Raw genomic sequence first — 14,619 nt, 5'->3', positions numbered from 1 at the left:
ACCTTTAAAATTTCTTCAGCCACTAGACACCTAAAAAAATACATTAATCTAAGGAACCGAAAAGATATTAATCATATAAAATTACTTAGTTTCTTAAAATAATCACTATATTCATATAGGTTTGGGACATCAAACTAAGACTGACAAAATGTTGGTATCAAACTCTTTACTTTCCAAGATAGAAAATGTATTAACGTCCTGCCCCCTATCTGACTACAATGCTATCACATTTAATTTAACCTTATACTCTGAAAGTTTAAATTTTTACCAAAGAATCCCAGCCTATATTACAAAAATAAAAGGTTTTCAAGAATGGATGTTAGCTGAAATAAACCAATTTTCAAAAATAAACAATAATGGAGTAGTAACTGACATAATATTATGGGATACGTTAAAAGTGGTACTATATGGGAAAATCAAAAACTGGTATTTACAAAAAAAGGAGAGACTGGGATAAAAAATTAAATGATATTCAGAATGAAGTGGATAGCTTAAAATGGAACCTTTCATCAAATGATAAGTTAACCTTCGATAAAATTAATACACTAAATAAAGAATATCAAGAAATTCTATATTATAAAGTCTCAATAAACTTATAAAAATTTAAATTAAACTCATAGTCTATTAACCTTAAGAGTTTACATAAAACTGTGGTAAGGTCAAAATGCGTAAGTGAAAAAAATCATATCAAGGAAATAATATATAGAGAGAATAAGAAAAATATAACAGCTACAGATATGACTAATACATTGTAGTGCTTTAGGAAACATTACGAAAATGGAAATATCTCTAATCTACATAGTAGATAGCAAAATTCTAGAAAGATTTTAAAAAGAAAACACTTTAAATTCTCTTTCCCCTGCTTGTGTTGCCAAAATAGATAAACCCTTTAGTTTTAAAGAATCAAAAGATCAAATAGCTAAGCTAAAAAATAATAAAGCACTGGGGTCAGATGTCTTAATTCCTGAGATATATAAAACACTGCATGTTAGCATAGTAAAAATGTTATTGAATGTATTCATTAAAATCAAAACCAAGTTTATCACCCCACCCTCTTGGAAATATTCACTTGTCTCACCTATTCTGAAACCCAATAAAGAACCTACTCTCTGTTCTTCATACAGGCCTATCTCACTTTTAAACATATATTAATTTTTTGTAGTAATAATAGAAAAATAAGACACTGATGGCTGTAGTATCCAAAAAGGCCTTTACTAGTGCAAAAACACAAGCACTTTCACAAACGAGCTTCTTCAGGTGTACTTCAAGCACTACAAATACACACCTTTTATACAATCAAACACATCACATGACCTAAAACCTTAATTACAATATTTTAAACACACATAACACACTTAAAAACAAAAAACTCAGTACATAGTTAATAAAAATGCTGCATTAATACTTTTAATACATGTATCAAAAACAACATATCAACAGCAAAAAACAGAAAACCTATCTTTTCAATGGCCTTCTTCTTAATCTAGGTCTTAAGGGGATACATTCACTGAGACCATGCCCTTCTGTACTCCTCAACTTAGTAATCCACACTGCTTCTGAGTTTTCAGTCCTATTGTAAATATCACCTTGCCTTAGGCTCTCTTGTATTAGGCTAATAACTCTGAAGCTAAAAACATGTGTTTGATCAGTATTAGTGACATGCTTTGCAAGTGCATTGGTGGTGCTGCCTTTCCTGATGTTGTATAGGTGTTCCCTAATGCGTTCTCTAAGATGTCTGTCCGTCTTGCCAACATAAAACATAGAACATATCCCACATCTGGCAAGATAGACAACATGTCTGGTATCGCAGGTGGCTGAAACATGAAAAAAATATTCCTTCCCCTGATCAGGATGAAAAAAGGACCGACTACTGTCTATATATCCGCACCAGTTACAGGATCCACACTGGTTGGTGCCAGAGTGTTCTCTGCCTATTGCATTCTCCCTGGGATAGCATAATCGCCTCTTAAGGGATCTGTCATTCCTAAAGCTAATCCTTGGGACAGTATCAATGATGTCAGCTATACTACTGTCTGTCAACAAAACCTGCCAATGTTTCTTAATGATTTCAGTATATCTGTTAACATCAGATGTATATTTCAAGCACATTCTAAGTGGATTATTTATAACATCTCCCTTGGGCTTATCCGTATCATGTCTCCTCTGAGAGAAGTAAGGTCTTGCTTCTTTACCTCGCTTCTGAACAGCCATAGGTACATGTTGGGTTAAAATCTTATCATCATAGCCTCGTGCTCTTAAATAACCAGTAACTCTACTTAATTCACAATCAAAATCTACTTCTCTGACACTAAGTCTAGAGGCCCTCATAACTTGATTGGTGACGACATTCTTAAATATATGTGGGGGGTGTGCACTATTACGATGTAGGAGATGACTGACATGGCAATACTTCCTATATAATTTCGTATAGACTGACCCTGCTACGTCCCTAACAACTGCCACATCTAGAAAGTCCAACTCCTCATAGGACATCCTATAAACTACAAAGACTGTCTTCATCTCCATCCCATAAAATAAAAACATTGTCCACAAACCTACGGTACAACCGAATATACTGTGAAAAAGGGCCTTTAAACACATAATCCTCTTCCCAAACTACCATTACTGCATTGGCATAGCTATTGGCACAGGATGTGCCCATAGCCACGCCATTGCACTGTCTGAAGAACTGATGTCCAAAAAGAAAAATATTGTGTCCCAAAACTTACTCTAGGAGAACAATCAATAAATCAACTAGTTTTTTCATTAAAAGATGAATGGTCAGTCAAAAACTGCCGTACTAAGCTGACCCCAGCTACATTGGGTATCACAGTAAATAGAGAGACTACATCAAGGCTAACAAACATAAAACCACGGTCTACAATTTTAGATGAAAAATCATATAAATCCCTGAGGAAATGTTCAGTATCCCTAAGCACATGCTGTATATCATTCAAAAGTGGTCTCAAATGTTTCTCAATGTATATAGAAATGGACTCGGTGCACCATCCCCTCCCTGAGACAATGGGTCTCATGGGTGGATCTACATGGGATTTGTGCACCTTTGGTAAACCTTGCAAAATAGGTATCAGTGGTTTGGCAGTCAAGAAATAGTCAAACAATTTCCTATCAATCAAACATTGTTGAAAAAGAAGTTTGATACATCCCAAAACATTCTCTATATGACTATTCACTTGTAGAAGAGTTAATTCTTCATAAAATGAGTTATCTGTTAAACTGTCCAACATTTTCCTCTCATACCACCATTTATCAAGTACAACAATGAGTCCACCTTTATCAGCTGGTCTAAAGACAAGGCGCTGATCATTCTCCAGTTCCTTTAAAGCTTTAATTTCCTGTTTGCTCAAGTTGGAATATCCATTTCTTTTAGAGTAACTATCTACAGTCATGCATGCATCATATATGTCCCTGATGCATAATTTTTCAAAAGCATTGACAATAGGATTGACATTGGGAATGAAAGAGCTAGGTCTAACAAACACATTTGTACTAGTACAACATTCATTCCCCTTAGACATCAGTTTCAATGTTAAGTTCCTTGTAAAAGTTTTTATGTCCAAAATTACATCAGCAAAACAAGAACGATTCGTGGGTATGAAAGACAGTCCTTTCTCAAGGACTGCCAATTGATGCAACGTTAAAGAAACACTAGAAAGATTTAAAATCAAACCCCCTGCGCGTTCAAAAATGCTTTCTTTATAGTTAACTGGTTTCTCGATGCACTGTCCCACTTCCGTTTTCCCCTTATCTGGCTCCTGCCTCTCGACTGGTCTCTCCTCTGCCTGTTCTCTTTCATGGGTAGAGGGAATATTATACGATGCTTCTGTAAAAAATTACTAGATTCCTTGTCAAAAACATCCAAAGAATCTAAACCGTTGCTGTGAACTTGCGCTGTGACTGTAAGAGTCTTTCTCCTCGTCACCACATCTCTCGGAGATGAACTCACAGATTCGGCAGCAACTAAAGCCCCATTGGACTCTCTTGCCATAGGCGGCACCTCCACCGCAACAGCGACAGGGAAATCTATTATTACTACAAGGACTTTATTTTTGGGACGCTTTGGTGTGTATTTGTCAGTTTTTCCTTGTTGCTTTTAGCATATATTAAATTTTTTTATGGCTATATTAGCAAATAGACTTAATTCCATCATTCCCAACTTGACAGAAAATGACCAAAATGGGTTTATTAAAAATAGGAAGGTGCAAGATAATATAATAAGACTTCTCTCTGTAATAGATTTAGCAAATAAGAAAAAAAGAACTGACCATAATGAGTCTTGATGTAAATAAAGCATTTGATTCCCTTGACTGGTCCTGCCTATTTATAACTTTACAACATTATAATTTATATTTTCTGATGTAAAGAAGTGAATCACTTTTGAACTTTATTTTGATACGTATGGTCCACTGGAGCTTTTCTTGAAGCTGAAAACTTCTGCCATCATGACCGAATGAAAGCAGACTGCATCACTACATAAATGAATGCACAGACTAGCAGATCTCCACTCTAATGGTAGCAGCAATAGTACCACTTCTGTCCTGCTGCATAACGCAGAGGGAATCTCCTACACCAAAATGTATGCAGATGGTGACTCAGCAGTGAACTCACAAAGGGAAACAAATAAATGACTTCAAACTAAGTAGCTGCTCTTCTAACAATATCATTTTACATTACTTAGAAAACTTTGCTGAGGTATACAAGCCACTGCCAAAGACCTACCATGACATCATTTTGTAGGTGCAATTCCAGAGAAAAATCATAGTAGACAATGAAACTATGACAACAAAAAGTATATTTCATACTATTATCTTTATTTTCAAAACCACCTGCAATATCAGTATTGCAACTATGACTGGAAAAAAAATAATTGAAATGATACTTGGCAACAGTAGTCAGTACACTTTAAGGAAGAAAATTCAGTCTATAAAATGTAAGCATATCTTCTAGGAACAGCTCTTTAGACAATAGTCCACAGCCATAATGTCAGCAGACTTAAGAGCATTTCTGATTAAAAATGGTGACCATGCCAGCTAACTTTTCTTTTTTTTTCTTTTTGAGGTGGACAGGAGCCAAGCAGATTTGAAGGGTCATGTGTACTAAGAACAAATTAATCTTGACTCTTTCTGACAACATACACTTTCCTGATCACACACATACTTGCCAAATGTGGGAGCTCAGCAAACAGGTAGGGACTTCCACACAATCACTAGAAGTCCCCAGGAAAGCTAAATCCTAATTTACAAGGCAGGTACAGATGGTTATCTATTTAAAAGTGGTACAATGATAAAACTGAATACTGAACAGATGATAACTGGAAAGATGTAAATAAATGCAGGCCTAGCAAGTCATTAACATGAAGTAGTAGCAGTGACAGCAAAACAAAATCTAGATCAGTAAACCACATAACTTTCATTGTAAAGGTACACACTAAACTGCATAAGCTTTCACACATTCAAAAGTGCTTCTTTAGAGAACTTTTTGTGTGTGAAAGATGACACAGTTTAGTATGTGCTTTTAAATAAAATTACATGGCCTCAGAAGCTGGATTTTGCTTTGCTGCATGTTCTTTATCTTCAGCTCAGAATTACCTGCTATAGAACTAAATTTTATTTTGCAATATTAAAGGCCTCACTTGTAACAATAGTAAATGTAATATTATGGAACTTAGCAAAGTGATCATGCATAATAATTGTAAAATAAAAGTAAATAATAAAAAGATAACACAATGAAAGATCTATGGACTATGGAAGACAGCATTTTAAGCTTAATCTGGTGTGTAGCTATCAAAGTCAGAAAAGGATATGAGTTAACCTATATAATTCTAAAGGGCATGTCTAGTCATCCCAAGGAGGTCACTGTACCATATTATACTATACTGATCTGCCCTACTACTGTATACAGTGCTGTATCATAGAGACTACAAATAAGCCATCTGCAACAAACTGAAATGGTACAATGATTCTGCAGTACAAAAATAACAGGGATAGACAACTTCAACTATTCAGAAATATACTTCAGGAGCTGTCAGTACATTCAGTTTCTTATAGATCATTTTAGCAATAAACCAAGACTGGGTGTGGGTATCACAAAATTTACCTATGGTTGGCAAGATTTGATCATGATGAAGAAGCCCGAGAGGTGAAATGAAGCTGACCATGGATAAATCCTGTGATATACACACCCAGTCATGGGTTAGTGGTATTACAGAATATCACTATTTAAGAAAGAAATTGCTTACCTTTCTTAAACAGAATCCCTGTATAAGGGCAATGCATTGTTCTTCCTTGTTTACTGATGTACTATGCATGCATATGGAACTTACATTCCCACGCTTGCACAATACATCAGTGCAGAACCAGAGATGCAACACAGAAAAGAGTATCTCCATTGCTGCTTTTTCCACTGCCTTTATACCCTCTTAATGCAAGAAACCTGGGGACAAAAGTCCAAAACTAGGGACAGATTTTTAAATATTGCTTTTATAAATTTAGGAAGTTGCTAGAATAACAGGTTTTGTGTTAGCATACATTGTATAAAGGATATGAACCCTAAACCCCAAATGTCTGTCATTATTTAATCCCCAGTGGTTTGCCAGAAAACTACTTTGGAAAAGATAAAACTATGAAGCAAAAATCTTGACATTTGAGAGAGATGACTGCTGATTTTTTAGTAGGAACAGTACAGAAATACAAGGAACATCAGGTACATTTCTGTTTCTTCAGTTTTGCAGAAGGTACCTGATTCTTCTTGTATTTTGCTCCATCCCTCAACATATACCAATAGAAATTCTGGTTGCTCAATGGTACTTCAGAGGCAGGAATTTTTTCTATGAGTATATTCTCGATTTTCAACAAGCACGCTGGTTGGGCTGTCCAGTCAGCATTCTCATGTTTTGAATGCTAATGAGATGTTTTTGTATAATTATAAGTGACCTTTGTCTTGTCTGTAAAGCAATGTCTGATCCTTTTCTCTTTGAAAGTCTATTCCTGAAAGGCACCACTGAGGAGCAGAAGAGGGAAATTAAAACTGAACATAAATGTCTGTAATACAAAAAATGTAAGATGCATTATATAATGCCTTTCAAGATTATGAAGACAAACTTTCTTTTACAGTTAAAACATTCAGTCAAATTACTTCCTTCAAAAATAAAACTGATATATACCTGAAAAGGAGAAAATATCAACATGGGGTTATGTCAACCAAGTGTCTCGAAGGCAAAAAAGCAGTAAGCTTGGCAGCTAAATGTTACAAGGACGTGTCTGTGATGTTTCTCCCCAGGCCTCTCCTGAAAACTGGCTTTGTTCCAAGTCGGACTTTCCTGGTAAACAAATGTTAAATAAATAAAAAATAAACGTACATACCTAATTAAGAGGAGAAGAAGGAACACTGGTCTGTGGAACAAAAAAAATGAGGAGTACAGTCACTAGTATGGACTGACATCTGAGGGACACAAATTTGACTCCATTCAGTTTTCTCTTCTTAAATTACCTGTCTAAGCATATCTATCTAATGGAGACAGGCTGCTGCAAAACCTTGGTGAACCCTCATAATCATTAATGAATACAGGGTGTCTCAAAATTCTTTCCTCTGACTCAAATTCCTTTGATAATAGGTGGTTATTGGGAAAGTACCAAAACTGAATGTGGACTTCAGCTCCCAGAAGGGAGACAAATAAATCTTGATTTCAATGATGAGATAATTTACATTTTTCTAACTTCAAATACAATTAACCTGACTCAGAAAAAGAACAAGGTGCACAGGAAAAAACACGTTGCCAAGCATCTATATATATATATATATATATATATATATATATATATATATATATGTTTGTGTGTGTGTGTGTGTGTGTATATATAGATATATGTATGTATGTGCATATGTGTGTGTGTGTATATATATATATATATATATATATATATACATACACACACACACACACACACACACACACACACACACACACACACAGTCTTACTGCTGCAGTGTTTAAAACTTTATATTCTGTCTTTTTCTTAGGCAAAAATAACAATACATGTGGATGTTCACACACACATACACACAGAGTCTTACTGCTGCAGTGTTTAAAACACTTTATATTCTGTTTTTTTTTTCTTAGGCAGAAATAACAATACATGTGGATGTTCATTGAAGGTAGACTTTACAGTCACAAAATCTCTTGCTGGAGACCTTGTCAGGAGATATCATTTATCTAAACAAAAGTCAGAATACTGGACTCAAGGTTAGCATGCAGGACAACCAAAATATATTTACATACACAGATAAAGTAGTTATGCCTTTTCTTTCAAACAAAGCAATGCATACCCATCGGCAGCAACTGTTCAATTAAGGTGCTTGAAAAATACCTGAAGTAAGCACTTGAGTTGCTCCTTTTACACTCAGACAGCTCTTTCATGGGCACAGCTCAAGAATGCAGCAGTTTTCACTAGGGGACATCTGACTGATGAAAAACTTTGGCCAAAGACTGATGTCCATCTCTAGACAAATTTCCAAATAACAAATCCTGCAGCAGTAATCATTGAAATGTCCAGCCTCCAGTCTTGCAAAATCACTCCATTTACTAAGATACGTAAAGTTGTAAAACAAGAAATGCGGGCAGTAGATGGTACAAAGGATCTTGTCTGATGTAAATGAGTTAGATCTTTCAGTCAAGCACTTATCAAACTCTGTTGCATGTATCCTAATAACTTAATATCATTTGATTAGTGAAATCAAGAATCACACAACATAATTGGTTTAAAGTGACCACACATTCTAACAATTATGTTTAAAAATATCAAGCTATCAAAAATTAAACAACACAGCTCTGCACTACAAGCTATTACTTCATGTCTCAACCTTCTGTTTCAAGACACACATGAAAATGAGGTAAACATTAAACCCTGAAGAAACTAAGACAATGAGATGATATGCCAACAACATTCTCTATAAACCAAAATATTCTTCTAAGTTCCTTGCCAAGGTCAACCTCCACATTAACTAAAGAGTAAAAAAAATTTTTTTTTTTAATTCAAATTTCTATGCACACCTGTTTTATTTCTCTTCCTAATATTACAATCATATTGGTATGTATGCATAGTTAATTTCCTAGTTCTTCTACATATATAAAATGTGGGGCACCCTGTACACTGTTTAGTCAGCAACATTAACAGTGTTTCCAGAGCAGAAGTTAAAATAATCTGGAAAACCATAGCTCCCATTGCCCACTTAATTTGACAACTGAAGTCATGGATTATGCAAAAAATAAAGGGGGATGAATGTGTACTCCACTTTAGTTTTATTTTAATTGCATTTCCTTTTAATTGTATTTCCATTCCATTTTAGTTGTATTCTCTTTCTATAATGAATTATTATATTTAGTAATTTTGTTTAAAAACCTATCATAATATTCATTATTTTAATAATAAAGTTGTGGATTAATCCTCTCTTGCAGAGTAAATGGAAGGAGGCATTGGAAATAAATTACACCGACTGTAGTCATTGCAGAAAAAGGCATCATGAAGCCTTGCTTTTGTAGAATTAATAATGCAGTGTTCAAAATACTTTTTATATTATTAATTTTTCTACTACTAAAACATGACTGTTACATACTACTCATTAGATGTTGAAGTTACCCATAAAAAGTCATCAATTATTAGAAATGATAAAGGGATAAGCCCTGGTGTGTCTAATGCATATATAAGGACCACTGAGGTGTAAAATACTCTTCATTAGACATTGACTTTTTCCATAAATCTAAAACCACATGTAATGGGATAGCTCAGTGTAATTACATCAGATGTAACACCCTTTTCCTTTCTCCATTCCACACACATCAGCCCTTTTCTAATGACCAAACTGCAGGGTTTCCCTTTTCAGCTGTTTTAAAATTATGTTGCTGATATCCAATCTACTCTCCATGCAATGGTCATTTTGGTGCACCATCAACTGTTTTTCTGCATTAAGTTATTACAGTCTATTACAGTGCCCCTGATATAACACCAAACTGTGCTGTTTCTGTTTATTAACTACCTTGCCCCCAGTGGTCTCCAAAGTCATGCCATTTCATCACTATGCAAGTTTATCCTCATAAGCACTAATACTCTATTTCTACCCATAATTCTCTGGCCTATACTACAGACTCACTCTTGTGTAACTCAATCACATCTTTGCATATCTCACCCAAATCTCCTCTTTTCAAAATCCATTCACCATTTAATCATTTAATGACTTTTTAAGTAATCATACTAAGGAAAGTTTGAAACTCAGAAAGCAACTTCTATGCTCTTAAAGAACGTCCTAGTGTAGGTGGAAGTCTGCATGGCTCTTTGTTTACATCAGTGTGCAATATCTAAATACTTACTGCACTGACACTAACATGAGGTAATACAAATGACTGAAAGCTTGACAAAGTACAAAGAACAGCTTAAACTTGAGCAAACTTTCTTGAAAACTTTTAAGTGAGTTTTATGGCTCTGGAGAGTAAGTTGAAAGTGTCACATCACCAAAATTATTGCACTAACTATAATTAAACTGAATACTAACCTGGGAATCCATCGTCATCAATATCTCCTAATAAGGCTATTGCTTCACCAAAGTGGGCATTATATGAATTTTCTCCATTTAAAACAAGCTGCTCCTCTAGTAAACCCTACAAAACAGGAAACAGATACAGCTGAAAAGCAAACCTTACTTATAGACAAAACAGGGTCTTCAATAAACATCTACATGCCCAGATCATTCTCTCTCTCACTTTATCTCTCAGAACCATTCAGGAAACTAACAGTTGAACTTATATTATTTTCATAACACAACACCTGTTCAGTATTATATATGAAATTATTTCTCTTAGCATTTAGTACCCAAAAGAAAACTATCTGAAATAAAGGTAGTGAAATGGAAGGATAATTTTTTTGTTAATCAAAAAAGATGGACTTATCCATGGCCCATTTTCAGCCACAACAGGAACCAATTGGCAGTGACAATTTTCACATGTTGCATTAATACATTAGACATCATTATCAAAGTACTACTTTGACATTTCAAATAAAGGAAGTTTGTTTCAGTTCCACTACTACTCAGCTTTGTACATTGTTCAGAAAGTTGAACTAAACAGAAAAAAACAACAGACAAGTGAGAGGTAAATTCCTGAATAGAGAGCTGAAACAATCAAATAAATGAAATAGTGCACTTTGCTTCTCAAGCTTTACCAGGATGTTGAAATCTTGAGTGGCAAGTGTACCCAGTGTGTTATTCTGAGAGACATTAGCATGTTTTCAAACAGAATATACTTCACTCTGATTTTCAGGGTACTGCATTTCACAGTCCAGAAGAAAAGTGTCTTTTGATCTGCTCTCAAGTGATGTTATGATGAGTAACTCTGCTTTGTTCAACCATATTTAAAATGTGCCTATAAAGTTGCATATTATCGTGTGTGTGTTGTTTTAAAATACCTTTATTAAAATATCACTAAAGACATATGCATACATATATTAATATAAAAGAAAACAAACCACATTATCATTTTTCATATTCATGCATTACACTTTACGTATGTTCTTTTTATCAGTTATTCACTACACTGAATAAATTCCTCAATTTCTGCCTTCCTTTAAACCTCACTCCTCTACCAAAAAACATTATCTACAAGTACTGATCCCACAATTTCCATTTATTTCTGTGTAAATTGTTCCTTCCCTTTTTTGATTTCCAGTTTCTAGTAATTGCTTTTTTGGAAGCCAGTAGCATTAAACTTGAGCTTACTTCAGATTATGTATCCCAGCTTAACAGAATAATTTCCTTACTTGCATCTATTTTCTTCCTCAAAATTTCTGGAAGAGTACTCTGCAGGCTATTTTTAAAATCTGCTAATTCATTACACTCCAAAAAAAACATGTCCCCAGTTACCTTTATTTTCTATACTGCCTCCAGCATTTGTTATTTACCTGCGGAGTTTGCTTGGGATATAAAGATTCCAATGAAAATGCATCCAAGCAAAAAATCCTGAAACCTTCTCTCACAAATATGGGAACCATATAGACGTTCTCCCATTGTTCTTTGTATACTGCCTTTCCATTCTCTCTTGTGTCCCAGTTTTTTGTAACCTCTTCTGATTGATTCTTATACTTATCATGTAATATTTTATATGCACTACTAATTATCCCTTTTTATACAGCAGCTGCTATTTCAGACTCAATTAAAAACTCTAATAAAGATGGTCTTTCACTCATCACTCCCCTATCCCTTTATGTTTCCATATAGGCCTACTCTATAAATTCTTAACTGAGAAGGTTGTCTCTAACCCCTTCAGCCCAAACATATGTTTTCCTTACCTCACTCTATTAACTTTCCCTCTATAGTTGTTTGCTCTAAATACCTTGGCACCTGTGTTAATTTTTTCCAATAAATTGTAGTCCCCTCTTGCCTGTTTTTATATGCATAGTTTCAGTCACCCCATCAATAAAATCTCCTTTCTCCATTCTTGTGTTGGCTTAGTTCTTTCTTTGTGTGTGTGTGTGTGTGTGTGTGTGTGTGTGTGTGTGTGTGTGTGTATACACACACATTAGAGAAGTGCATGTTTGGCATGTTTTTGAATATTTAACGGCTCCTTACTGGTATGAGAATTTGAGTGTCATTTTTCATGGCTGCTGGATTTAAGCTTTTTTTTTTAACCTTATGCACAAAGGGCAGGCAATCTTTTTTGATTTGAGTACAAAACAATCATGACATGTATTCTCTGTAAATTGTTCAACTGTAAGCATAGAAACTGCAGTGATATGATAATGAACTGATACTTATAATGCTAAGATTTATACATACACTTTAAGTAAACAGGTCTATTATAAAACATATAGTACCTCTACCCAAATACCCATACATTATATATGTCTACATATAGGTTCATATAACGATACTAGGCTACTCGCCCCAAGGCCTTTATAAGCTTAGCCAAGAATTTTGCCCATGTTCCCACAAAGTCAGCACCTGTTTACCCGGTCCAGCAGGGACACACAGGTGGGATCCCAGGGGTGTATTTCCTGTTTCACATCCAGTTGTTAAGGTTTCCCTTAAAGAGGGCTTGTGAGGTACCTCAGCTTGACATGGAGAGGGAGTCTATTCCATTGATGGGGGAGTCTTTGGGATACAAATCTATCCCTCCAACAAGTTCTATTAATGTCACAGACCAGGTTGAGGGCTTGCATGTGGGTTGCATGAGTGGACTTTGGCTTATGGAGATGCAGTAACTCCATTAAGGCTGAGTTTGAGATGTCCTTGTATGCCAGACACAGGTCACCTCTGAGCAGTCTGTACAAGACTGAGTAGAGGGACAGGGCTTTTAGACTATCTGTATAGGATAGGCGTTTGAGGCCCTGGATTTTCCTGGTCAGGAACCTCTGTGGTCTCTCCAGCTGCTGCATGTGCTTGGCAAGGTACATGCTAAAGGAGGCACTGTACTCAATAACAGGTCTGATAAGGGAGATGTACATGGATGTTATGACCTCATTGTTCTTGGACAAAATACCCTTACTTATGAGATGGGCCATATAAAAAGCCTTTCATACAACAGAGGCAATGTGGTGGTCAAAAATCAGGTTGCTATCAACCTGGGTGCCAAATCCCTCACAACTGATTGAGTGCTTAGTACATTGTTATAAATGTGATAACTCTATTCCAATACCCATACATTATATACTTCTTCATATAGTAACTTTATTCCAGAACCCATACATTACAGACGTCTACATATAGTAACTCTGCTCCAATGCCCATACATTATATTATACTAGGATTTCTAACTTTGTATTGCTTCCGCTGCTGTTTTGGAACTAGGTAGATGTTTTTAGCATTCTGGTGCTTCCCGGCTAATAGTAAGGGGGTTTCCTAATTTTTTATTACTTTTAGTACTTCCTGTCTGTCAGTAAGAGATTTCTAGTTTTTCTATACTAAGATTACTAAATTTCTACTGTTTTCCCTGTTCTTTTGGAACTGGGTATATGTTGTTTTTAGCGTGCTGGTGCTTCCAACTGTAGAAAGGGAGTTCTAATTTTCTATACTAGAATTTCTAATTTTGTATTGCTTGCGCTGCTGTTTTGGAACCAGGTACATGTTGTTTTAGCGTTCTAGTGCTTCCCGGCTGTTAGTAAGGGGGATTCCTAATTTCGTATTGCTTTTAGTGCTTCCTGGCTGTTAGTAAGGGGATTCCTAACTTTTTTACTGTTTGCCCTCTGTTACCTGATAACGCCAAAGTAATCAAGCTATCCTATATCTAAACTGCACATATCGGTAGCAAGCCATAATACTGGGTGAGATGTTTTTAAACTGATAACGCCAAAGTATTCCAACACTTAAATGCTCTGTGTACTTAAAACTATGGTTAAGTGTTATACATGTTCATTGCCTTTATAGTCTATCAACAGGATCTATACTGTTTCAGTAATGTTAAAGGTGTTTTTTTCTGCTTTTTTATGCTTTTGTGCTGCAGCTAAATCATGCTGTGATACCTAACTAGCCCCTAGATACTGTGAATACTTAGAATGCACTTGTATATCAGGCCCTACATAACCTTTGCTATGCTGCTATAAACCTAATGTGATTGAA

At 35.4% G+C, this 14,619-nt stretch overlaps 1 protein-coding gene across 3 annotated transcripts in view; it reads right to left on the bottom strand.

Moving 5' to 3' along the window:
• The window catches only part of ITGA9 (integrin subunit alpha 9), a 5,160,704-nt gene that overhangs the window by 3,779,980 nt on the left and 1,366,105 nt on the right, over window positions 1–14,619 (bottom strand). For all 3 annotated transcript variants that reach the window (XM_044065011.1, XM_044065010.1, XM_044065009.1), the window contains exon 10: window positions 10,567–10,672. In XM_044065011.1, the coding sequence (XP_043920946.1) occupies window positions 10,567–10,672 (106 nt within the window). The remainder of the gene's footprint in view (window positions 1–10,566; window positions 10,673–14,619) is intronic.

Source organism: Protopterus annectens, chromosome 3.part0 (assembly GCF_019279795.1).
Source record: "Protopterus annectens isolate FY-2018-M chromosome 3.part0, PAN1.0, whole genome shotgun sequence".
Taxonomy (NCBI): domain Eukaryota; kingdom Metazoa; phylum Chordata; order Ceratodontiformes; family Protopteridae; genus Protopterus; species Protopterus annectens.
This window is presented reverse-complemented; position numbering and strand designations above follow the sequence as displayed.